The following is a 27,032-nucleotide window of genomic DNA, read 5'->3' as shown; positions in this document are numbered from 1 at the left end:
GCGTTTCCGCAGTGTTTTGAACTGCAGCGTTTTAATGCAAAATTGCATGCGTTTTGATTTCCAAGCAAAGTCTATGGGAAATATGGCTTTCTTGTGCGCACAATACTTTTAAAAACACAGCGTTTTAGTTGCAGAAAATTTGTCAAACTCTCTGCGTTTGAAGAAGCAACATGTCAATTGTTTTTGCCATTTTGGCAGTGTTTTGCTAACATTAAAGTCAATGAGAACTTTCAAAACGCATCCTAAATCAAAATTCTAGCGTTTTACATGCTTTTTGGATGCAAAACGCATGCTTTTTTGACAAAATAAACGCATGTGTTTTTAACATTATATGTGTCCCTTTTCACACACTTAAGGCTCCTTTACACCAGACAATCTATCGTGCGATGCATCGTCGGGGTCACGGTTTTTGTGACGCACATCCGGCATCGTGCGATGCCAGCCTGTGTGACACCTCCTAGCGACGCAATATCGCTCACAAATCGTGAGTCGTGTACTGGTCGCTAGGTTCCATATCATCATTTAATTTAGTTGTTCATCGTTTCCGTGGTAGCACACGCCGCTCCGTGTGACACCCCGGGAACGATGAACAGTAGCTCACCTGCGTCCCGCGGCAGCCGCCGGCTATGTGAAGGAAGGAGGTGGGCGGGATGTTTACGTCCCGCTCATCTCCGCCCCTCCGCTTCCATTGGCCGGCGGCCGTGTGACGTCGCTGTGACACCGAACGTCCCGCCCACTCCAGGAAGTGGACGTTCGCCGCCCACAACGAGGTCGCACGAGAGGCAAGTACATGTGACGGGGGTTACTGACTTTGTGCGACACGGGCAGCGATTTGCCCGTGACGCAAAAAGGAGGGGGGCGGGTACGATCGATTGTGAAATTGCACAATCGGTCGTACCGTGTAAAGCAGCCTTTAGTCCGACAATTAAAATAGTGCAAAACCTATAATTTAACGTTATTTTATACATAAATATTAGATCACATTAATCTTATTAAAAATTAGCTATTTTGTGTATGATTTAAAGCATGATATTTGTTATAATTTTTTCATAGTATTTGAATTTTTAAACTTTATTTAGTAGTGTATTTGTATTCAAAACGCATGTCTTTAGGCACAGAAAACGCATATAAAACGAGGTAAAAAATGCCAGAAAAACGCATGCGAATTTCCAGCGTTCTTGTGGTCAAAACCAAATTTGACATTGCCAAACTCTGCCAGAGGATGCGTTCACTTCTGCAAGGTACTGGACGCAACGTGCGCACATAGCCTTACAGCCGCGCCTCGGTAAGTAAAATCGCTTGCTCTAATCCCTCAATCCCTTTTACCAACATTTTTAAGCCCCGGATTCTGGTCTCTATAAACTTATATGGAGTGTGGTGTCTGGCCAGATATACGGGATCAATTCGGGCCAGAACAGTTTTTTTTTCCTAAAAAGTCCAGTTAGTCCCGCAGATCCCAGATATCTGCGAGTTCGCCCATCACTACCAGGAATTTGACACTCCACCCAATGCCCAGCTGGAAGGTGCACACTCCCATCAAAGTACAATAATACATGTATTTCAAAGGGGGTTGAAAAACAAGACACCACCACAACCTCCAGGAAGCCCCACAACTTAGTAACGTGCACTTTCAGCACCAAGTTAAACATCCATTGGAGGGCAAAGGAAGGCATTTGTTGGGCAGACCCTTCAAATTATTAGGTGCATAGAAAGGACTACTGTTACGTAAGCTTTACAGTGCAGGGTTAACCCGTGACTGGGCCAAAAACAGCAGATAATTTGTGAGAAGAAAAAAAAATTGTGAATTTAAGTTGCCATAAAGTTAAACCCCTTGCACCTATGGAGTTTCTAATAAACACTTACCTTCCAAACTTGTCTTTTTTGTTAAAGTCTGCACCTGTATTTAACAACAAGTTCAGACACTCCAGGTTCCTGAAAAGGAATTACAGATTCTTAAATTCTGACCAAAATAATTCCATACTGTTTTCTAGCCATGTGTATCCTGCAAACCTTTACTTTTTACAGTCTAAGGGCTCGTTCACAGCACCGTATTATCGCTCCAACAGCAATTCAACAAAACATTGGATTGTACCGGGACTAATGTTAGTCTGTGGGGCCATGCACATGCCAATGTTTTCCTCGGACCAAGCCAGTATGAGGAAAAATTAAATCAATAAAACTCTCTGAATATCAGTTTGATCCGATATTTGGATCGCCCTTGGCTACGCAAGTCAATGAGTGCATGGAAACAGATGACACTTTAGTGCAATCTGATTTCCGGACACAACAGAGGATGGGTAAATTTTGTTCTCCATTTTCTCCTCACAGTGTACTCTGATTCCTTCATCTGAGAGGATCTAATCACAATATGTTGACACTCGGCTCAAACACTAAGGGTACCTTCACACTTAGCGATGCAGCAGCGATCCGACCAGCGATCTGACCTGGTCAGGATCGCTGCTGCATCGCTACATGGTCGCTGGTGAGCTGTCAAACAGGCAGATCTCACCAGCGACCAGTGAACAGCCCCCAGCCAGCAGCGACGTGCAAGCGACGCTGCGCTTGCACGGAGCTGCCGTCTGGAAGCTGCGGAGACTGGTAACTAAGGTAAACATCGGGTATGGTTACCCGATGTTTACATTAGTTACCAGCGCACAGCTGTGTGTGCAGGGAGCAGGGAGCCGCGCACACTGAGCGCTGGCTCCTTGCTCTCCTACCATAGCTACAGTACACATCGGGTTAATTAACCCGATGTGTAATGCAGCTACATGTGCAGAGAGCAGGGAGCCGCGCACACTGCTTAGCGCTGGCTCCTTGCTCTCCTAGCTGCTGTACACATCGGGTTAATTAACCCGATGTGTACAGCAGCTACATGTGCATAGAGCCGGAGCCGGCAGCACAGGCAGCGTGAGAGCTGCAGAGGCTGGTAACTAAGGTAAATATCGGGTAACCACCTTGGTTACCCAATGTTTATCTTGGATACAGCTTACCTCAGCTGTCAGACGCCGGCTCCTGCTCCCTGCTCGCTTCATTTGTCGCTCTCTTGCTGTCACACACAGCGATCTGTGTGTCACAGCAGGAGAGCGGCTTTGAAGAAAACGAACCAGGGCTGTGTGTAACGAGCAGCGATCTCGCAGCAGGGGCCAGATCGCTGCTCAGTGTCACACACAGCGAGATCGCTAATGAGGTCACTGCTGCGTCACAAAAAGCGTGACTCAGCAGCGATCTCGGCAGCGAGCTCGCTGTGTGTGAAGCACCCCTAAGGAGAGTGTTATTAGCATATATGACCCAATTCTCTCGTGTGACCCTGGTCTTAAAAGTGGTGCAGCAGAATACATGAGAGGACAAATTGCGGATGTCTATCTACACGTAATAAAGAGCTCTTTAAAAATCATCAAAGCTGATCATATAAGTAGCAACACTTCACTTTTTAGGCCGTTTGTGGAAGTGAGCAGCTGTGTCTTTTTGCTACTTAATCCTTTCTTGCTGTTGCAAATTTTTATTTTTTAACTTTCATTATTCCACTCTTGTCCTTCAAGAGCTGTAGTTATTTTTCTAATGTTCTTGCCTTCCAGAAGTTTGTTTTTGGGGGACAAGTGGTAGATTTTTCACTGGGACCATTTTAAATTCTTTGACTGCATTTAATTCCATTTTTTTTTAAAAACAATTTTTAGGAAAAGAGCAAGAATGTCACTCCACACCAGAATGTCTGACCATGCGGGAGAGCAAAGTATATACATGACGGAAGAAGTGGAACATACCCTCCGGCCGCTGCAGCGTGCAAACAGGTCCTGCCAAAGTCGTCTGGAGTATCTATTTCAAAACCTAAAACACAAAAGGCAAAGCTTACTGATAAAATGTAAGAAAATGCCACACATTCTATTGCTAACCTCTTTATATTTTGTTTTCCCCCTAGTCATTTGTACGGCGGATTTAATTTAAAAAAAAAAATAAAAAATAATTTACACTATAACGAGTGACTTAAAACGGAAACTACCCGAGAAGAGGTCACTTCTATTAGCCGCTTCATGGCTAAAGTGATATTAAATGCTCCGAAAGACGGAACCTATGCACAGCAATGTCAAGATGACTTGCTGTGCATACATTTATTCATGGCATTTTTTTCGTGTTTTTTTTTCTTTTCTGGTGGTTCCATGTGGAATCTGATAAAGACGTCATGTGCACATCCCCTCCACGAGAAAACCACATTCCATTCAGTTATATTTCCAAATAAGAAAACCAACCTGAAGAAAGGAGCTTCCTGCAGCAATCCGAGAAACCACTCAGTGCAGCCAGATGGAGAGGAAACATTCCATGGATGCCTCGCCTGAAGGAGATCAAATATCCACATACATTTTCAGAGTACTAAATGTTCAGTAGATGCCAGGATTTTACCAAGTTTTTATTAAGATCCTTCCAATGAGGGTTCTCAGGTATGTTTTTTAATAACGGTGGTGGTATAACTAAGAGGTGCATATGGTTTTTAATACCCTAACAAAAAGGACAAACTAAATACTTAAAACCTACTGGTAACTTAGCTGATTATCTTTCATCATTCAATAAAAGATAGTACTATGGAAAAGTAATTCTGTGAATCAAAAGAGAACTTATTTTCTAACCATATATGAGGATACAAGACATGGGAGCAGTGCGCAATCATTCAAAAGCAAGAGGGAAGTGTTATGTTAGCATGCTGGAAACAAAAAGACCCATATAAAGAATAATTATATACGTTCCACACTGGCAGAAGGGGTCACTTACTTTGAGGTATCTGCACCATTGGTGATTAAAGTGTTAATGAGGAGCTCATGGCCATATCTGGCTGCTATGTGCAGTGGAGTGTTTCCATTCTTGTCTTCGCAGTCTATCTCCGCTCCTATAAGAAAATAGACAGTACTTGGTTATAATTATATATATTAAGTCTTAAAGGGTTAGTACCAACATTAAAGATTGCTAATAGGTAGGAGTCAGACCATCAGACCGTCCCCAAATCCCAAGATGGACACCCTGAATCGGCCCGTCAGAATGAGTTAAGTGTTTGGATGCCAAAGGCAATCCAATAGAGAAGAAATTGAGATGTGGCTTTATTGGAATGTGCATTTCAGAGATCCATTCTTGATTTATTTTTCGGATAAGTCTTATCAATTATTTTCACGAGGTCACTAGAGAAAGGCAAAGCGGAATTATTTATATCATACCCACAGCACAGACTGGAGGAGGAACAGAAGCTGGGAAAAGAAAAGGCCAAAGCAATAAATAAGCAACGACCTCAGCTTGTGCAGCTCATAAAACAGAAAATGACTGCTAACATAACGGCAATTCTGCTGAAGAAATGCCAAAAGAAAAACATTATAGACCTAAGCCAACAGGAATTGCTCTTTAAGGGGGTTTTCCAGGAACAACCTTTGGCACCCCATCAGCCATTGCTTGATTGAAATAAAATGAGCTGTTACTTACACTTCCTGGGTCCAGCACCACCTCTCTGCCGCTGCAGTGATTGTTTACCAGCTACAGCGATGAGATCTTGACTACAGTGCACATCACCGCTGCAGTCAATCAATGAGCTAGGCGGCACTACTGATGAAGACTCTTACAAGCTGCTGAGCTTAGATTCCACCTACAGACGTGATGTATGTTGTAGCCATGTCAGCATTGAGTATTGAAAAACGGAAATGAAAAAAGGAGTTTTTCAATCATGATAAATTACAAAATATTAATAACATATATAAATTGCACATGAAAAAAACAATTAAAAATATCCGAGCAAGGATATTACAGGTCAGTGTACCCAGTTACAGAAAGGTCAGTGACTAGTAAGAGTTCCAAACAAAGTTATGAATAAATAAACCTCCCAAGTAAATGCTAATCAAAGATTCATCCAAGTAGATGAAGGGTTAATGAAAAAGGGACTGTCTCCATATATAATAACACACTATCCCTTCAGGAGTCTCAATGACTCATGGGAAATCAGGTAGAGTAAAAGCACAAAGAAAGGTCCCAGATAACTATGAATGGAAACCTATGAAGGAAGGTGTTAAGGAGCAAAGATAGCAAGCGGCGCTTTGTTGCTACCATTGGCTGAGACTAGTGTCAGGCCCTGGTTGCTAAACCAATGTGGTCACATGACCGCATAGTTAAGGTTCTTCAGTGTCTAGCTGGTTACTTCTCCCTGAAGAAACAGCGGTATTTACCAAGTGAAACGTGCGTCGGAGTGGGGCTCTGGTAGTTTGTGCACAGGGGTATTTTCTTTACCAGTAAGCCTTTCTATCTTTGCCCCTTAACCCCTTCCTTGATGGGTTTCCATTCATAGTTATCTGGGAGCTTTCTTTGTGATTTTACCCTCCCTGATATCCCATGAGTCATTGTGACTCCTGAAGGGGTAGTGTGTTACTTATATATGGAGACATAGCCCCTTTAGGTAAATATTACTTTTTTCATTAACCCTTCATTTACTTGGATGACTCTTTGATTAGCATTGACTTGGAAGGTTTATTTATGCTTACCTTTTTTGGACCCCTTACTAGTCACTGACATTTCTGGAACTGGGTACACTAACCTGTAATATCCTTGCTTGGATATTTTTAATAATTGTTTTTTCATGCACAATTTATATGTGTTAATAAAAATATTCTTGTAATTTATCAGGAGTCAAAAACTTCTTTTTTCTTTTTTCAATAATTATGTTCTTATGGAGTGACTATTTACTATTCTATAACTATTGTGATAGTTTTATAATATAAAGATCCGTGAAGATTGTTTCTAATAGTCATAACACTGCAGCTTGTAAATAATCACTGGCGCAGCAGCTGGGATCTCCACCAATCATTAAAAGCATTACTCCAGTGTTTGTTTTTCAAGGTTGGATTGGTGCTTTAAATCTAAGTCCCCTTACCCCTGTCTTACGCTCCACTTCCGGTGGCTTCACCTTCTATCGCCGCTCCAGTCGGTCTCTGGCGATTTGTGACAAGCCAGCAGCGCCAATGTTTCATGGAGCACGCCGGAGCTCACTAATCAATACAAGTCTGAGAGCCTCGTTCTGACTCTCATAGAAATATATTGAGCGCTTGTGATGCAACTACTAACTTCCGGCTAGTCAGAAATTACAGTCACAAGATGGCATACTGGGACCAGAGTGGCATTGGTAAAAGGTGAAGACGGCAGAAGGAGATTATAACACCAGGGGCCTTGGGCTTATATTTAAATCACCACTCAAGTGCCGAAAACACGCACACAAACTGTTAAAAAAACAAAAACAGACAAAAAAAAAACACATTGACGTTGTTCTTTAAAAGGGTTCCGGAGCCAATGTTCTTAAGAGGTTTGAATGTAACTGTGCAGACATGTGACCACCGCTCCATTCAAAGTACTCTGGAAAGTGGGTGCAGAACCTCCGTTCTAGTGAAGTTGGCGATCCACCAGCAATCACTCGTTACTTATGCTGGAAATAGTTTTTCTTGAGGGATAAAAATTTTTTTAACAATAGAGTTCATGGGAAATCACGCCATTGGATATCAATTCCAGGATAACAGTACAAAGTGTAGAGAAGCTATGCTTTATTATATTATATTGTACTCCACCCTAGATCCATTAAAGAAGCACTCCCACTAGCTTTTTATTGATTAAATGTGTGTATATGAAATGTCATGTAGTGAGTGTGTAAATACCGCTGCAATCGCTGGTGTTCAGTGCCGCTCTGCCCTGGACACCAGAATTGCTTCTTTACCTACATAAAAGGAGGGCACAATCCTATTTCCCCATTATTAGCCAAGTGTAATCAGCCAATGCATGACATGTAAGTAATAAGGCATCACATTCCGTGGTTTGTTTTTTTTAACATACAAAATAGCAATATAAATTATTCCCTCGTATTTTTCTTTCACGTTTTATATATTTTAGCCATTGGCGGGCCAGCTGCTGTGGAATGTTGACAAAATAGCTATTTGGTATTAATAGAACCTTAAACTTTTTTTCTTTCTACATAATAGGTGAAGAGCAAATGGCTAAAATAGGCAAAAATAAATACCAGGAGAAAAGAAAGGCAGCAGTAACCAGACTTCAGTATCCACAATTTAATTTCATACGCAGAGCAGATACATCAGGAACAGCAAAAAGTGTGTGTGTGTGTGTGTGTGTGTGTGTGTGTGTGTGTGTGTGTGTGTGTGTGTGTGTGTGTGTGTGTGTGTGTGTGTGTGTGTGTGTGTGTGTGTGTGTGTGTGTGGGAATAGAAAAGGAGAGGCAGTGGGGTGAGGACGCCAGCACGCTGTTTCGCACAAATGTGCTTCGGCAGGTCCCGTCAGTAACTGCTGCCTTTCTTTTCCCCGGTTGGATTCTACAATTGGACTGTTTCCATAGGACTGTGCATCCGTATTGTTACAGTTTACCCGACCAACAAGACAAAACAATCACTGATCTCGGGGAGACCAGCCAGAGAAAATACTGCTGGCAGCCAACAAAGGCTCTCAAAAAGAGTGAAATCCTAGGTGCATTGCATATACACACACACACACACACACACACACACACACACACACACACAATATATATGTAATCTACTGTATATTACATAGTGTATTGCATATTTACAATTTATTACAGTTTTTTGTGTTCTAAAGTTGTATTCCAATAAATATAATTTTATGTTCTATCCAAATATCTTCATTATTGTATCATAAAAATTATTAAATGTCTGATGTTCACATACACATGTTCATGTATTACAATAAATTTTTCACCAAACTATAAGCAATATATGTAGGAGTCGGGAGTCTGAGTCGGTGCAAGAGAAATTGAGGAGTCTGAGTCTGAGTCGAAGGTTTGGTTTACCGACTCCACAGCCCTGGTTAGGAGTCTCGACACAGAGGACAATGTCGAGACTCCTAACAGAGGCTCAACAGACCTTTTTTTATTTGCAGTTTACAAGACCAGGCACATGAGCGGTGACAGCTGAGGAGCTTCAGCAGTGCCCAGTTTTCTCTTATGCGTTGGATATACAGTATATATCCCCCCACACCACAGCACTGTGTGCATAGCCTATTGACAATGAGCTGCTTATCAAAGGGACGTGGTTTGTCTAGCAAGCACATAAACTGTAGTCCTGGTAGTGATAACATGTTGGTGATAAAACACTCATTGTATTGAAACACCACCACACAGTACCAGTTACATCCCTGAAATCAAGGTCTCAGCCCCTACATGCTGATGCCACCCCCAGATTATACAGCAAAAACCTGAGATTCCTTTTGATAAAACAGTACGCCCTGCACAGAATGCTCCCCCTTAATGGCGGCAAACAGAATGTTATCATTTAGGTCTATGGAGGTTTGTAGCAAGAAAAAAAAAAATAATTACCATTCTGGATTATTGTTTGTGACCTAGAAAAGCGACCATGAATAGCCGTCATGTGTAGAGGTGTCTTCCCATCTTTACTCTGAAAAACAAAAAAAATAATAAAAACTGTAGATACGGTAAGTGAAATATTAGGTGCTATTGTCATGAATACATACTTTTTTCCCTCAAACTTTCAGACCTTCTCTGTGTCGTCATCTTGCATATTAACCCCTTCACCCCCGGCCACTAAAACACCCTAATGACCGGGCCATTTTTTGCAATTCTGACCAGTGTCACTTTGACAGGTTATAACTCTGGAACGCTTCAACGGATCCTGGCGATATTGAGATTGTTTTTTCGTGACATATTGTACTTCATGTCAGTGGTAAATTTAGGCCGATATTTTTTGCGTTTATTTGTGAAAATTTAGGAAATTTTGCGAAGATTTTGAAAATTTCGCAGTTTTCAAACTTTGAAAATTTATGCCCATAAACCTGAGAGATATGTCACACAAAATAGTTACTAAATAACATTTCCCACTTGTCTACTTTACATCAGCGCAATTTTCGAAACAAATTTTTTTTTCGTTAGGAAGTTAGAACGGGTCAAAGGTCATCAGCAATTTCTCATTTTTCCAACAAAATGTACAAAATAATTTTTTTTAGGGACCACATCACATTTGAAGTGACTTTGAGAGACCTGGGTGACAGAAAATACCCAAAAGTGACTCCATTCTAAAAACTGCACCCCTCACACTGCTCAAAACCACATCCAAAAAGTTTATTAACCCTTTAGGTGCTTCACAGGAACCAAAGCAATGTGGAAGGAAAAAATGAAAATTTTACTTTTTAACACAAAAATGTTACTTTAGCCATAAAATTTTCATTTTTACAAGGGAGAAAAGAGAAAGTGCACAATACAATTTATTGTGCATGTTCTCCTGAGTACGCTGATACCCCATATGTGGTAAAAATCAATTGTTTGGGCGCACGGCAGAGCTCGGAAGGGAAGGAGCGCCATTTGAATTTTTGAACGCAAAATTAGCTGCACTCATTAGCAGACGCCATGTCGGGTGTGAAGACCCCCTGAGGTGCCTAAACAATGGAGCTCCCCCACAAGTGACCCCATTTTGGAAACTAGAGCCCTCAAATAATTTTTCTAGATGTTTGGTGAGCACTTGAACACCTGGGGGCTTCACAGAAGTTTATAACGTTGAGCCGTGAAAAGAAAAAATTGTTTTTTTTACCACAAAACGGTTGCTTCAACTAGGTAGCTTTTTTTTTTCACAAGGGTATCGGGAAAAAATGCACCATAAAATGTATTGTGCATTTTCTCCTGAGTACGCAGATACCTCATATGTGGTGGAAAGTAATTGTTTGGGCGCATGGCGGGGCTCAGAAGAGAAGAAGCGCCATTTGACAGCAAAATTGGTTGGAATCATTAGCGGACGCCATGTCACGTTTGGAGACCCCGAATGGTGCCTAAACAGTGGAGCTCCCCCACAAGTGACCCCATTTTGGAAACTAGAGCCCTCAAATAATTTTTCTAGATGTTTGGTGAGCATTTTGAACACCTGGGGGCTTCACAGAAGTTTATAACGTTGAGCTGTGAAAATAAAATTTTTTTTTTACCACAAAACGGTTGCTTCAACTAGGTAGATTTTTTTTTCACAAGGCTATCAGGAAAAAATGCACCATAAAACGTATTGTGTAATTTTTCCTGAGTACGTAGATACCTCACATGTGGTGGAAAGTAATTGTTTGGGCAAATGGCGGGGCTCAGAAGAGAAGGAGCGCCATTTGACTTTTCAAACGCACAGACGCAGTGCACTGATCGGCCGCTGCAGGACGCACGGTCTGAAGCGATACAAAAAGCGTCGGGGATATGTAAAAAAAAAAAAAAAGTCACGCAAAAAATTGACCATGGATGCAGATCCGTTATGTGCATCCCTGATTAGCGCTCGGCGGGACGCACGGACGAATGGGATACAAAAAGCGTTGCGGATACGGAAAAAAGTCACGCCAAAAATTGAGCAGGGATGCAGATGCATTATCTGCATCCCTGATTAGCGCTCGGCGGGACGCACGGACGGATGGGATACAAAAAGCGTTGCGGATACGGAAAAAAAGTCACGCCAAAAATTGAGCAGGGATGCCGATCCGTTATGTGCATCCCTGATCAGCGATTGGCGGGACGCACGGACGGATGGGATACAAAAAGCGTTGCGGATACGGAAAAAAGTCCCGCCAAAAATTGAGCAGGGATGCAGATACGTTAACTGCATCCCTGATCAGCGCTCAGCGGGACGCACGGAAGGATGAGGTGTGAAAATGGACAGGGGATACAGAAAAAAAAAAAAGTTTTATACTCACAGTACCCAGAGGATCACTGACCAGAAGAGCTGCAGAGGAACAGATGGCAGAGAGATGGACAGCTTTACAGGAGCAGCAGGCAGATCAGCAGAATGCCCAGGAAGGACCCAGCGATGGAGGCAGATGTGATCGGGCCGGTGAAGACAGGTAAGAGGACGTCGGGGGAGAGCAGAGGGGGAGAGGGGGGGGTGAGAGCAGAGGGGGGGGTGAGAGCAGAGGGAGGTGAGAGCAGAGGGGGAGACCGGAGAGGGAGCTGCAGAAGCAGAATAGAGATAATGGGGGAGGCAGTCAGATCGCGGGGGGGAGCAGATCGGGATGTCGGGGGGGGGGGGGGGGCAGGGGCTAACACGGGAGCGCGCAGGGGCACCACGGGCACGCGCACGGGCTGCAAGGTGAGCACAGTACTCACGTGCAGCAGGAGCGGTGACCTCAGCAACGGCGGCGGCGGCAGCAGCGGTGGCGTGGTACCACAAGTACCAGCCACTGCACGCTGCAGACATGTTGGGGGAGGGCTCGCAGGCCAGCACAGGCCTGGGGAGGGCGGCCACCGGCAGATCAGACCGCCCCACTGCACACTGATTGGAGCGATTGCGCGTCATAGCACGATCGCTCCAATCAGTGCTGCAGGGGCTGGGGGCGACATGTTTGAGGTCCACCTATGATATGCTGCAGCAGCTGCGGCATCTCATAGCTGGATCTCACAGTATCGCAGTAATTCGGCCATTATTTTTGCCGAAATCAGTGCGAAAGATGTGGTTGGCGGTTCAGATTTGAACAGCCAATCACATCGATCGTCGATAGGGGGCGGCGATGCCGCCCCCCCTGGGGTCAAGCAAAGGTCCCCTGCTGTAAGAAACAGCAGGGGACATCATTTGAAAGCCGTTGCTATGGCCACGGCAATCAAATAAAGTTTAGGCAGTAAAATTACGTCCCTGGTCGTTAAGTCACGTTAAAATAGGACGTAATTTTACTGCCCGCGGTCGTGAAGGGGTTAAAAGTGAATCAAATTACCTACAAATAGTCATTGCGACCTGTGTATATAGCATCCGCAGTCTGGACCTTCTGCAGCGATATCAATAATGACATGTGGATATCACCGCCAACTAGAAGCCGCACACCACTCCTCTTGGTGCAAAGGATGAAATTCTCTCCTAAATCTGCAGCATAAATTACATGCTGCAGATCTTAACCCCTTCCCTCCAGGACGATTTTTCTTTTTTGCCCCCCTTCTTCCAGAGAGCTGTAATCTTTTTATTTTTCTGTCAATCTTGCCATACGAGGGCTTGTTTTTTGCGGGCCGAGTTGTACTTTTAAATGAAACCATAAATGTTAACATACAGTGTACTGGAAAATTGCAAAAAAAGTGCCGTGCATGATTGTTTTTGGGATATTTTATTCACCATGTTCACTATATGGTAAAACTGGTGTGTCGGTGTGATGCCTCAGGTCGGTACAAATTCATTGGCGCCATTATCTGCGACCCATAGTGATCTCATTTTCATTATCTATGGCTCAGTGACTGCTTATTTTTTGCGCCTTGAGCTGATGTTTTTAAACGGTACCATTGTTGTGCAGATGCTACATTTTGATTGCCTGTTACTGCATTTTGCGCAAATTAGTGGCGACCAAAAAAAACCCGTAATTTTGGCGTTTGGAATTTTTTTGCTGCTACGCAGTTTACCGATCAGATTGACTGATTTTATATTTTGATTGATCGGGCGTTTCTGAACGCAACAATACCAAATATGTTTATATTTTTTTATAGCCCTTTAATTTTAAATTGTGCGAAAAGGGGGTGATTTGAACTTTTAGGTTTTTTTAAAATTTTTTAAAACTACTTTTTCTTATTTTACTAGTCCCCCTAGAGGACAGCAGGATCAGCAGTCTGATAGCTCATTTATTTCTATTGATCACAGCTACACAGCTGTGATCACCAGAAACACTCACCTCTTGTCACTGGCAGCACTTGGCCGGGTGAAACAAGAAGTGACCCCTACTAGCTACAGGAGTCATCACATAGCCCTCTGCTACCATGACAATCATCAGCTCACAACGATCACGTCACTGCAACGCCGATTGAGCCGGGTAAGTGAAGATTTCCGCGGTGGGGATTTAAATGGCTGTTATATTTTCAGTGGTCAACACTGATCCACTCATGCCTGCGAGGCACACATGTAAGCTGTACAAATCAGCTGACATGTGCGTGGATCTCCGCTGGCTGCCAGCAGCTGCCGGCGGGTATTATTACTACCGCTTCGGACGTAAATTTTACTGCCCACGGTCGTTAAGGGGTTAAGCTACTGTCAATTTATGTTTCGGATTGATTTTGTAGCATGTGCGTGAATTTTCTTAACTTTTTCAAACCTGAGAGCAATTTTACATTTCGGTGCTTATATATATACTAGAAGGTGGCCCGATTCTACGCATCGGGTATTCTAGAATTTACGTATTGTGTAGTTCATGTATGATTTTTGTTATATATATATATATATATATATATAGATGTTGTTGTGTGTAGTTACCAAGTGTTTGTGTAGGGCGCTGTACATGTTCTGGGTGTGGCGGGGGGTGAGAGCGGTGTATGTGTGTTGCGTGTGTTGCGTTGTTTGTGGAGCGCTGTGTGTCTGTAGCGTTGTGTGTGTGTGTGTTGTGCGGTTTGTGTGTGTGTGGTGTGTTTTGAGGGGAGATATGTTTTGAGCAATGTGTGTGTTGTGCGGTATGTGCGTATATTTGTGTGTGCTGCGGTGTTTGTGTGTTGGGTGTTGTGTGTGTGCAGCGTTGTGTGTGTGTGTGTGTGGGTGTCTGTGTAGGGCGTTGTTTGTGGTTCCTATGCTGCGCATTCCCAAACGTGCTCCATCCGCCATGCTGCGCACTCCCAAACGTGGTCCATCCGCCATGCTGCGCACTCCCCATCGTGCTCCATCCCCCATGCTGCGCACCCCCCATCGTGCTCCATCCCCCATGCTGCACCAGCATCAGCCTCTCTGCCCGCAGCATCAGCCTCTCTGCCCACAGCATCAGCCTCTCTGCCCACAGCATCAGCCTCTCTGCCCACAGCATCAGCCTCTCTGCCCACAGCATCAGCCTCTCTGCCCACAGCATCAGCCTCTCTGCCCACAGCATCAGCCTCTCTGCCCACAGCATCAGCCTCTCTGCCCACAGCATCAGCCTCTCTGCCCACAGCATCAGCCTCTCTGCCCACAGCATCAGCCTCTCTGCCCACAGCATCAGCCTCTCTGCCCACAGCATCAGCCTCTCTGCCCACAGCATCAGCCTCTCTGCCCACAGCATCAGCCTCTCTGCACACAGCATCAGCCTCTCTGCACACAGCATCAGCCTCTCTGCACACAGCATCAGCCTCTCTGCACACAGCATCAGCCTCTCTGCACACAGCATCAGCCTCTCTGCACACAGCATCAGCCTCTCTGCACACAGCATCAGCCTCTCTGCACACAGCATCAGCCTCTCTGCACACAGCATCAGCCTCTCTGCACACAGCATCAGCCTCTCTGCACACAGCATCAGCCTCTCTGCACACAGCATCAGCCTCTCTGCACACAGCATCAGCCTCTCTGCACACAGCATCAGCCTCTCTGCACACAGCATCAGCCTCTCTGCACACAGCATCAGCCTCTGTGCACACAGCATCAGCCTCTCTGCACACAGCATCAGCCTCTCTCCCCACAGCATCAGCCTTTTCTGTCCCTAGCATCAGCCTCTCTCCTCCCAGCCTACCCCAGCCTCAGCCTCCCTCAGCATCAGCCTCTCTTCTCTCAGCCTTCCCCTCCCAGCCTTCCCCAGGATCAGCCTCTCTCATCCCAGCATCAGCCTCTCTCCTCCCAGCATCAGCCTCTCCTCTCTGTCCCCAGCATCAGCCTCTCTCCTCCCAGCCTTCCCCAGCATCAGCCTCTCTCTTCCCAGCCTTCCCCAGGATCAGCCTCTCTCCTCCCAGCCTCCCCCAGCATCAGCCTCTCTCCTTCTAGCCTCCCCCAGCATCAGCCTCTCTCCTTCCAGCCTCCTCCAGCATCAGCCTCCCTCTCCCAGCCTTCCCCAGGATCAGCCTCTCTCCTCCCAGCCTCCGTCTTCCCAGCCTCCCCCAGCATCAGCCTCCCCCAGCATCAGCCTCTCTCCTTCCAGCCTCCCTCAGCATCACCCTCTCTCCTTCCAGCCTCCCCCAGCATCAGCCTCCCTCTCCCAGCCTTCCCCAGGATCAGCCTCTCTCCTCCCAGCCTTCCCCAGCATCAGCTTTCCCCTCCCAGCCTCCCTCAGCATCAGCCTTCCCCAGCATCAGCCTCTCTCCTCCCAGCCTTCCCCAGTATCAGCCTCTCTCCTCCCAGCCTCAGCCTCTCTCCTTCCAGCCTCCCTCAGCATCAGCCTCCCCTTCCCAGCCTTCCCCAGGATCAGCCTCTCTCCTCCCAGCCTCCTTCAGCATCAGCCTTCCCCTCCCAGTCTCCCCTAGCATCAGCCTCCCCCTCCCAGCCTTCCCCAAGATCAGCCTCTCTGCTCCCAGCCTCCTCCAGCACGCCGTGCTCCTCTGCCGACACTCACACACACCCGATCGCATACACTCACCCACACAACCGATCGCATACACTCACACACACAACCGATCGCATACACTCACACACACAACCGATCGCATACACTCACACACACAACCGATCGCATACACTCACCCACACAACCGATCGCATACACTCACCCACACCCGATCGCATACACTCACCCACACAACCGATCGCATACACTCACACACACCCGATCGCATACACTCACACACACCCGATCGCATACACACACACACACACCCGATCGCATACACTCACACACACAGACACTGACGAAATCGCACATACGCGCTGATACTCAACATCCGGAGATATCACATGCTTCTGGCCATGTGATCCTCAGTCAGGTCCTGGAAGCTCACAGCACAGTATCGCCGCCGAGAAGCAAGCGATATCCCAGGATGTTGTGAGTATGTGGATGCGATGTGATGTGTGTGTGAGGGTGAGTGTGATCTGATGTGTGTATGTGTGTGTGTGTGCGTGTGTGTATGTTCCGCCGCTGCAGGACCTTGATGTGTGGATGCGATGTGATGTGTGTGTGATGTGTGTGTGAGAGTGAGTGTGAGCCGGTGTACGCTGGTAACTATGATACACATCGGGTAACTAAGGGACCTTAGTTACCCGATGTGTATAATGGTTACCAGCTTTCACGGCCTCCTTCAAGATCCCAGCATCGCAAGGTTATGTCTGGCGCTGCCGGGATCCTGACGGAGCCGGTGTAGAAGCAAGCGATCTCCCAGGATGTTGTGATGTGTGAGGTGTGTGTGAGAGTGAGTGTGATCTGATGTGTGTGTGTGTGTACTCACCTGGGAATCGGAGCTCCGTGTCAGTTGGGCCAGAGCGAGCGTGCATTGCGTGAGGGGGGCGGGGCCTGCAGAGAGCCGGGGCGAGAGGCCAATCCGTGTGGGGGGGCGGGGCCATGGCGAGCCCAGCGGCCAATCAGCTTTGTGTCACCGTAAGGACACAATTTCGGAGCATAACAGACAGACAGACAGACAGACAGACAGACAGACAGACAGACAGACAGACAGACAGACAGACAGACAGACAGACAGACAGACAGACATTATATATATATATATATATTTTTTTTTTAAGTATCCATTTAAGAGTGATTACTTTACCTTTTCATCTAGACAGCCATATGGGGACTTGTTTTTTTTTTATAAGACAAAGTGGTAGTTGTGAATGACACCATTGCATTGACCTTTACTGTACTTAAAAACAGACAATTTTGAGTTAAAACTGAAGAAAAACCTCAGTTACTCAACTGTTTTTAAGGTTTGTGTTTCTTCAGTGTTCAGTTTGGTACCGTCGTAATCCCATTGACCTGAACAATCATTTTTCAAGGTCCTTTTTACCAAACTCGTATTGTTTTGTTTTTTTTTTAGATTTTGGTGGTCAAAAGCTGTCTGTGATGCCATTTTCTGAAACCGCTAACTTTTTTTTCTAAATATGCATAGAGTTGTTTTATTGATACTATTTTAGGATGCACATGATGCTTTGATCGCTTTTTATTGTATATTTTTATGGGGAGTGCAAGGACTGAAAATCTGCAATTCTAGCATTTTGAATCTTTTTTTTTTTTTTTTTTCTTTTTAACAAGGTTTATTTTATACTTTGATAGAACAGTCTTTAAAGGGAACCTGTCAGGTGCAATATGCACCCAGAACCAGATCTGGGTGCATATTGTTAATCCCTGCCTAACTGTCCCTGTATACACTAGCATAAAGAGATCTTTAGAAAAAGTATTTCTAAAGATCTTATATCATATGCTAATGAGCGCAGGGACTAGGTGCAAGGGCAGCAGTTCCTGCGCTAATTCTGCCCTCTTAGCATGGTAGCACGCCCACTGGGACATGCTAACATGCTATTCAATGCCTACTGCCAGCGTCACCACCACTACCTGTGTTACTACCGCGTCAGACGCCAAGCAGTGCGCATGATCAGAAGTCCCTGACATTTCCGGTCATGTGCACTAGACCTCTCTGAAGCCAGTCCTCAGTGCACCAAGAACAACTAGCATTTCTGGGTGTATAACTATAATCCATGCCTTACAGTCCCTGCATCTAGTAGCATACATAGACAGATCTTTAGAAAAAGTATTTCTAAAGATTGTTTAGGAGATACTAATGAGGGCTATGACTAGTCGCAAGGGTATTAGTTCCCTGGCTTGTCGCCCCACTTAGCAGGTTATCACGCCCATGTGGGTGTGATAACCTGCTTTACATAGCCTAGTGTCATGGCAGAGTGATGTATCCGTCAGTATTGAGCTTCTTTGATGCCGGGTGTATATGTTCTCCCTCTTTAAAGATGCTCACTGCCCATGATCGGAAGTCGTCCACACTTCGTCATGCGCCCTACTCAGAAGCCGGGTGTATGTGTCCCAGCTTCAGAGAGGCGTAGTGCACATGATTGGAAATTGTTGGTTTTGACCGGCTTACCTAAAATGACTAGTGTGAATGTAATCAATTGCGCAACATTTCATTTATTACATTTTTTCCTAAAAACATCTGAGCCTCAGGCTGCTACTTTCTAGTCTCCGTGACATCCCCATGCTTTACACTGCAACTCTGTTTTAGTTATGTGAAATGCTATAAAGCAGGAAAAATTAAGATGGGGTTTTCCTGACTCTTTCCAAAGAAATAAAAGATGGGACATATTACAATTAAACATGTTTATTCTTTTTGCTCAATGGAGACGAGCTGTCAATATTGGCTTATCAGCGAAAACTGTGGAAAGGAAGCGCACATAGGGTTTTATCCAATATGAGTGCAGGGAATAGGTCAGGTACTCACCTGCTACAGTTGTGACAGGCACAACTCCTTTTAGGCACGAAATAAATGAATGCAGAGGTGTTCAGCCGCAGCACCGATGGTGCAACAGAAATGAAATGGTTTAAAGAAATCGGGTTAAATACTGCGCTAAAAACCACAAATCCAAGGTATATCGTGAATTCCGATATATATAGAAAGAAAAGGAATTCACGATATACCTTGGATTTGTGGTTTTTAGCGCAGCATTTAACCCGATTTCTTGAAACCATTTCAATATTGGCGTATGGCAGTGGCTTATACCCCTCTCCCGATTAAAAGCACGTTTGCTCAAATGGGTGGAAGTTGGAGTCAAGAGAGTCGTATTTGGCTACTACTTAATGTGTATGACAACCGCTCACATCAAAATGTCAGGAAATAATTTTTGCACAGACGACAAATGGTCAGCTGATAAACCTCTCCATGTAGACGCTGCATTTCTAGAGACAGGGGTCCTCATGTGACCCCCAAACTAAGGTAACGGCGCATCGATAAGTGGTGATCATGGAAGGTCTTTCAGGAAGCTTCTTAGTAGCTGACGAGGGTGCCAAAAATAAACAACCCCACCCTGTAGAGACGACAGAAGGTGCGTCATTCTATATACAGCGCTATCCCACCCGTGACATAATTTGTTATGGAAGCGGAGAACAGAGCCTCCAACAAAAAAAATAAAAAGCAGACGACTCCTTCAATGCACTTTTCACATTTTTCAGAAGGCGCCTTGCTTTCTTATATTTGGTAATTGACGCTCAGTCATATTTTATATCTGATTAACAATTTATCCAGAGAAAACAAATCTGTTCTTTTAAATGGTAATTCTCTTCATTTCATCGTTTTACACGTTATTCTGTGGTGATCAAACGCTAAACTTTTAGACTTGTTTTCCAAGAGAAAATGTGTTCGGAGAAGGATTCCTCAGATGTGGAGCAGCTCCTTTGATGTTGCATGACAAGAGAACCTCATAAGCGTTTCCAGACTATCAAGGCAGCTTGTTCAACCATAATAGACACGCTGTATGCTTAACAGTCTCCAAATGCATCCTCAAGTCGGTCAGCCGTGCAGGATGTCAAGAAACTAGGTCAACTTTGGCCTAATCTGCTTCCTCTGAGAAGCACTTAAGACTGAAACCTGTGCTGTTTGTCAAATGAATGGAGCGTATTCTTGGCTGAGTCTATTCAATTTCGGGTTTGTAGACCATCAATATCTCAATGCAACTGCTACATACCCCCGGACGACAAAAGATGATTGATTGCATTATATAATCCTTTTATAGGGTGCAATGATTAAGAAAAACTAAAATGGAGCAGCTAGGGCTGAGCATCTTTGCAGGACAGAATAGTAGATCATATTAAAACACAAAATTTAAAGCCCAACAAACCTAGCAGAGAACCAAAGAACCCAAATTGACACCTGATTAAAGCTGCTAACAGGGACAGGGAGATCACCGAAAATTATAGACGACGAGATAAATCTGCTAACAGATTCCCTCTAGCGAATATAATGGCTGTGAAAGAATGCTAAACATCTTGGTTTTGCGGATGAATACAATTAACAACATGTAAAAAGACTGAGAGTCACATTTATAACTAAGTATAGTACAAACCAAATTCCACAGGGAGAACTTTAGTTTCCACATAACCACTTTCCCAGAGTAGAACAACTCGTCAGCTTTAATCTATCGACAATTAGGACAAAGATTCTCATTAAAATTAAACTTAAAGGAGTTTTCCAGTTTCAGAAAAGCTCTCTGCCAACTGCAGTTTTACCCCCTCCCCAAAACTCTTACTCACACCTCCCCTGATTCAGCGCTGCTCCCAGTATCTGCTATTGTCTCTGCAGCGCTGAGGTCACATCAACAGCGCTGCAGCCAATCAGTGATCTCATCGGCTTGTTCGGTCTACTCAGGCAGAGCTGCTGCCATCACTGATTGGCTGCAGTGTAGCATGATGTGATTCTTGCAACAAACTCTGGGAACATCAGAGGAGTCTACGTGCACGACCTGGGTAGACTGAGTAAAGGTTTTCCCAAAACTGGAACACCCATTTAATTAGATTTTTCCAAAAAAGGTAAGGATATTTATAGGGTGTTTTCAAGGATTTTCAGTTATTTGCCTAACAGGAAGCAAATGTGATGGCATAATAAAGTAACTGTACCTCACTGTTCCAATTTCCCACCCTTCTGTAGCCTTGAGGCTGCAGCTGGTCACATCTCATACAGGATTTATGTGACCGCTGCAGTCATTGGAAATTGAAGTCACACACAATTACTATGGGGATGTTAGCGGAAGGGACGTGTAAGAACCTGGTAGTGAATTGGTCAATAAGAGTGGCGGTATAGGACAGAGATTTTGAAGTTAAAACGTAAGGAAAAAATGCAAACCGTATACTACAAAAAATGGATGGAAGAATGATTGTGGAGGCAGACAAGGCCTGAAGGAGCAGTTACCCACTAATACGCCACCAGGTTTGTGAAAACGACAGAGTAAAATAAAGGCTGCCATACAAAGGGGTGGCAGGGAAGGCTGCGAAGGTGTCGGAAATGTTTCCGTTAGGACGGATTATAAAAACTGAATACTCATATACAGTGGCATGCAAAAGTTTTGGCACCCCTGCTCAAAATTACTGTTATTGTGTACTGTTCAACAAGTTAAGATAACAAAGCGTTTTCAAATTGCCCTTTCCTCAGTTTGAAATGTAATTAACAAAGGGCAGTTAACAGGAACAGTGGAGGTCAAGATAAGGTCTAGAAGACCAAGCAACATTTCTGTGAGCTTGTCTAAGGGGTACTTCACACACAGCGAGATCGCTACTGAGATCGCTGCTGAGTCACGGTTTTTGTGACCTCATTAGCGATCTCGCTGTGTGTGACACTGAGCAGAGATCTGGCCCCTGCTGTGAGATCGCTGCTCGTTACACACAGTGCTGGTTCGTTTTTTTATTGTTGCTCTCCCGCTGATAAGCACACATCGCTGTGTGTGACAGCGAGAGAGCAACAATCCTGAATGTGAAGGGAGCAGGAGCCGGCGTCTGACAGCCTGCGGTAAGCTGTAACCAAGGTAAACATCGGGTAACCAAGGTGGTTACCCGATCTTTACCTTCGTTACCAGCCTCCGCAGCTCTCACGCTGCCAGTGCCGGCTCCTGCTCCCTGCACACGCTAAGTTAAGCGGTGTGAGCTGGTAACTAAAAGGTAAACATCGGGTAACCATACCCGATGTTTACCTTAGTTACCAGTGTCCGCAGCTTCCAGATGCCGACTCCGTGCAAGCACAGCGTCGCTTGCACGTCGCTGCTGGCTGGGGGCTGGTCACTGGTCGCTAGTGAGATCTGTCTGTTTGACAGCTCACCAGCGACCATGTAGCGATGCCGCAGCGATCCTGACCAGGTCAGATCGCTGCTGCATCGCTAAAGTGTGAAGGTACCCTTAGGATTGCTAGAGATACAAATCAGAACCCCTGCTTAACTGCAAAAGACCTTCATGGAGATTTAGCAGACTCTGGAGTTGTGGTACATTGTTCTACTGTTCAGAGACACCTGCACATAATGGCCTTCACGGAAAGGTCATTAGAAGAAATCCTCTTTGTCCTCACCATAAAATTCAGTGTCAAAAGTATGCAAAAAAAAATAAAATAAATCTCAAATATCTGAACATCTGATGCATTTCGGAAACAAGTCCTGTGGACCAATGAGGTTAAAATAGAAATAATTAGCCACAATTAACAAAAAGTATGTGTGGAGAAAAAAGGGTACAGAATTTCAGGACAAGAATATCTCACAAACCATTAAGCATGGGCGTGGATTAATCATGCTTTGGGGTTGTGTTGCAGCCAATTACACAGGGAACATTTCATGTGTAGAGGAAAGAATGGATTCAATGAAAATTCTAGATACAAACCTAACACCTTCTGTAAAAAAGTTGAAGTTGAAAACAGGATGGCTGCTACAAATGGTATTGAACCTAAACACACGTCAAAATCCACAATAGACTACGTGAAAAGGCAAAAGCTGAAGGGTTTACATTTGGTACTCACAGTTCCCTGACGTAAATGTAGGGGGCATGGGGTACTCTGTCCCGGGCAGTAACAAATGGGAATGTCACTCTGGTGGCCGTTGCCCGGTTCCGTGCCCTGGGCCCCTTTTGTTATGGGGGGTATTTAGAGGGGAGATAAGAGTTTTTGTCATGTAACGCCACCTGCGGGTTGTGGTTAAGGATGGAGAACAGTCGCTGCTGAATGTGGGTACTCCCATGGCTGGTGGTAGTGGCAGCTGTGATGGTAGGCCCTCCACAGGTAGAGCTGTGCCTGGGAGATGTAACGGGCAATAACTGAGACCACAACAGGTTGTCTTTAACAGTCTCTACTCACTGTGGACCCAGGGGTTGGTGATTCAGGTCCCTTGGAGGACCAGTCCCTTGGAGGACCACTACCAATGTAGTGACCCAGGTTGCTCTTTCCCCAGCATTCAGTTGATTGGGTCCCCATAGCGTGGAGCGTTTTCGGGCCCCAATTGTCCCTGTTGGGGTACAGTCTGCTTCTCCGTACGGCGGGCAGTGCGGTCCCTGTGGGAGGCAAGTGTCTGAACCCCGATCCTAGCTTACTACTGATGCCACCCGATTATTTGGTTCAGTGAAGTCTGTGAAGGTGTCCTCACCGGGCAGGTATTTGCCAAACAGTCTAAAACCTGCGCTTGACCTAGGGCCCTGTGCCCCGTGCATGCTCCGGTCCCAGCGGTATCTCCGGTACCTGTCCTGGCAACCTCTCTCCTGTGCCCCCGGGGTCACAGTTACACGGACCCAGCTCAGGCACACCCGCACACCTCTCCCGTGTGCTACTCGATTCTCTCCTCACTACTGACTGACCCCTCCCACCAGGCTGGCTATACCCAGAGATTCGTTCCCATGGCGACCATCCCCTTACATGGTTAACCCTCTATGCCCAGTGTAGAGTGGAGAACTAGGATTTTGGTCGTGTTTTGATGGAATCGCCACTGGTACTCCAGGTCCCAGGGGGTAGGTCCTGCATCCCTAAGAGGATGCAGTTCCCTGTAGTGCCGAGGGTCTCAGGGGTGCTACATAAACATCTTTGAATATCTGTGTTTCAAAGTTTGTTGGGAGCCAAAACTTGTATTCACTATTGAAAATGGGACTGTGAAAGCAAAAAAAAAATCAAGCAAAAGGACATCATAATTAAAAAATTACAAGGATTAGTGGCATTTATTTGGTGACAGAAAAGTTCTCATTGGGTTGTAAATCAGAGTTTAAGTGACTGGGTCCTTTCTGGAGAAACGTACACCAAATTTATTCTCCCAGTAGAGGTGAGAAAAATACCAGCAGTGACTTACATGTGCCACATGTCTGATCACCTGTGTCACACAGTCAGGTAAAAGAAAAAAAAAATTAAATATATGCACACACAAAACTGGACCCGTCACCATCAGGCAGTTGGGGAAAGTCAGGGTTGAATCAGTAGAGTTCACACCAAATCTGGTGAATGCAATGGGAAAGTCTATCGATACACATGTATTTGTATATACAGTTTGTACTTTGACGGTTTGTGTTTTTGGTTTTTTTTTTAAACAACTATGGGAGATGGGGGATGTATACATTTTTTTTCTTTTTTTATCAATTTAAAAGGGAACCAACCAGCAGGATTTCCATATATAAAGCCAGTGCTATACTGGCACTAGGATGCTGAATGTAAGCATACTTTCTGTTTAGAGATTGGATGTTTTGTTTCAAAAATATGTGCAAGTAAATTTCCAGCAATGCACTGCTATTTGATTGACAGGTGCAACAGGGGTGTAAATATTTGGGTCAGGTCTTGCGATCTATTCCCGGCTCTGTGTCTGCCTGCCTGGCCTTACTCCCCGTCACCATCATAGATGGTAATTCAGGCGGGAATAGATAGTAAGACCCGACCCAAATATTCACACCCCTGTTGCACCTATCAATCAAATAGCAGAGCATCGCTGGAACTTTACTTGCACATATTTCTGAAATAAAACATCCAATCTCTGAACAAAACCTATGCTTACATTCAGCCTCCTAGTGCCAGTATAGCACTGGCTTTACTTTATATATGAAAATCCTGCTGGTTGGTTCCCTTTAAATAGAAAAAAAGGAAAGAAAATGCCTCTGTATACAGCCCCCATTTAATGAAATTCAATAGCAGACTAGGCACACACTAATATAGCAGTTTGAGGCATCCATTCAGCAAAATGCTTTTAATGGTCATGGTGAATGCGGTGTAAATCTTGCCAATAAAGAGCAGAATGAAAAAGAACATCCATTCATCATTACATGAGAAGAGCAGCTATCAATTTTGTCAGCCACTGGGACTTATGTCTAGAAACCTGTAAGTACATGCCATCATACAGGCATGAACATGAAAGCACATAAAATGTGAATTTAATGCCTCTCACCTTAATATTTACATCTGCCCCATTGCAAACCAGGAGTTCCAGGCACAGGGCTCCATGAGTCGATGCAGCAGCAAAATGTAATGGAGAAAACCCACGCTCATTTACTTGGTTCACATTAGCACCACAATCGAGAAGTTCGTTCACCACTACGTCTTGCCCGTTATAGCAGGCCACATGAAGAGGGGTGTTTCCATAAGCATTCGACTCATTCATCTAATGAGGGGGAGAAAACAAGTGGGTGTGAGACATCTTTTGTTTTTGAAACAAGCTGCTACAATACCAATAAAAAAAAAGGAGGAGTGCTGCACCGCAGCCTACACATTACGTTACGCAATCTAGCAAAGCAAACCTGTTTCTGTACTTCCTTAAAGGGAACCTGTCAGGTGCAATATCACGAGCAGATCTGGGTGCATATTGCTAATCCCTGCCATGACCGGAAGTGCAGTGACTTCTGATCCATGCACACGGACCCTAAGCTCGGTGTCTGAGGCTGTGCAACAGACGCAGGTACGTGTGTCACTGCCGATGACGCTGGGCCATGAGCTAAGAGGTAGGAATGAGCGCAGGAAATCATGCCTTTGCAACTAGTCCCTGCGCTCATTAGCATATCATAAAGGATCTTTAGAAATACTTTTTCTAAAGATCCCTTTATCTATGCTACTAGAGACAGGGACATTTCGGCAGGGTTTAGCAATATACACCCAGATGTGCTCGTGGTTCTGGGTGCATATTACAACTGACAGGTTCCCTTTAAAGTACACTTTACAGTCAGTTATTACATTTGTTACATTTCTCATCTTTCCATTTAAAAAAAAAAAATAAAAAATAAACCAATGTACTCAAAATTTAGAGGAAAAGAAAAGGGGCATGCTTATGTCAAGTCCAGACAAATGACGGACGGTAGGCCTCTAGGCAGGGAAATAAAAGGGGAGTTCAAAGAAGACCTTGCTTGAACTTACATCCACTCCTAAGTCTAACAGATACTTGACGACACTGATCATCCCGCTGGAGGCTGCAGCATGCAGGGGGGTGTAGGATTTCTTGTCTTTACACATAACTTCTGCTCCATGAGTCACAAGTAATTTGACAACTTCAATGTGACCTAGGATAAAAAATAAATAAATGGAAGACACGACTGATAATAAGTATGCAGTTTAAATGGGACAAATTAGATAAATATATGGTTGAAGGTGATCAAATAAAAAAAATCTGTCATCAAATGACTGTTCAAACTTTGCACAGGAAGTTGTCCCATCCTTTGTATGGCCAAAAGAATTTAGTGCACCTTTTCACCTACTTGTTTTGCCATCTATCTCCATCCTCCTCCTCTTCCTTGATTGACAGCTTTGGCATTGCAGGAGCCTCAGCAGGGCGGTGATCGATACTAAACAAGTAGGTGGTTAAGTTCCCTGAAGTGTTCGACCACATCAAGGGTGCACTGAGTGCTTGTGCTTGGTTTGTACAGTCATTTTGTAGTGGCAGACGGCCCGCCCCATTAATGTACATTTTTGTCATAGGTCTGTTTGAAACATGC

The 27,032-nt window shown here is 44.8% G+C and overlaps 1 protein-coding gene across 2 annotated transcripts in view; it reads right to left on the bottom strand.

Moving 5' to 3' along the window:
* The window catches only part of ANKRD28 (ankyrin repeat domain 28), a 229,152-nt gene that overhangs the window by 36,720 nt on the left and 165,400 nt on the right, over positions 1-27,032 (bottom strand). For both annotated transcript variants that reach the window (XM_075315308.1, XM_075315309.1), the window contains exons 7-13: positions 26,458-26,600; positions 25,499-25,711; positions 9,349-9,427; positions 4,762-4,876; positions 4,245-4,327; positions 3,762-3,825; positions 1,864-1,932 (exon numbers count right to left, since the gene is read on the bottom strand). In XM_075315308.1, coding sequence (XP_075171423.1) covers positions 1,864-1,932; positions 3,762-3,825; positions 4,245-4,327; positions 4,762-4,876; positions 9,349-9,427; positions 25,499-25,711; positions 26,458-26,600 — 766 coding nt within the window. The remainder of the gene's footprint in view (positions 1-1,863; positions 1,933-3,761; positions 3,826-4,244; positions 4,328-4,761; positions 4,877-9,348; positions 9,428-25,498; positions 25,712-26,457; positions 26,601-27,032) is intronic.

Source organism: Anomaloglossus baeobatrachus, chromosome 6 (assembly GCF_048569485.1).
Source record: "Anomaloglossus baeobatrachus isolate aAnoBae1 chromosome 6, aAnoBae1.hap1, whole genome shotgun sequence".
Lineage (NCBI taxonomy): Eukaryota > Metazoa > Chordata > Amphibia > Anura > Aromobatidae > Anomaloglossus > Anomaloglossus baeobatrachus.
The sequence above is the reverse complement of the archived record's forward strand: the minus strand, read 5'-3'. Positions and strand labels throughout refer to the sequence as shown.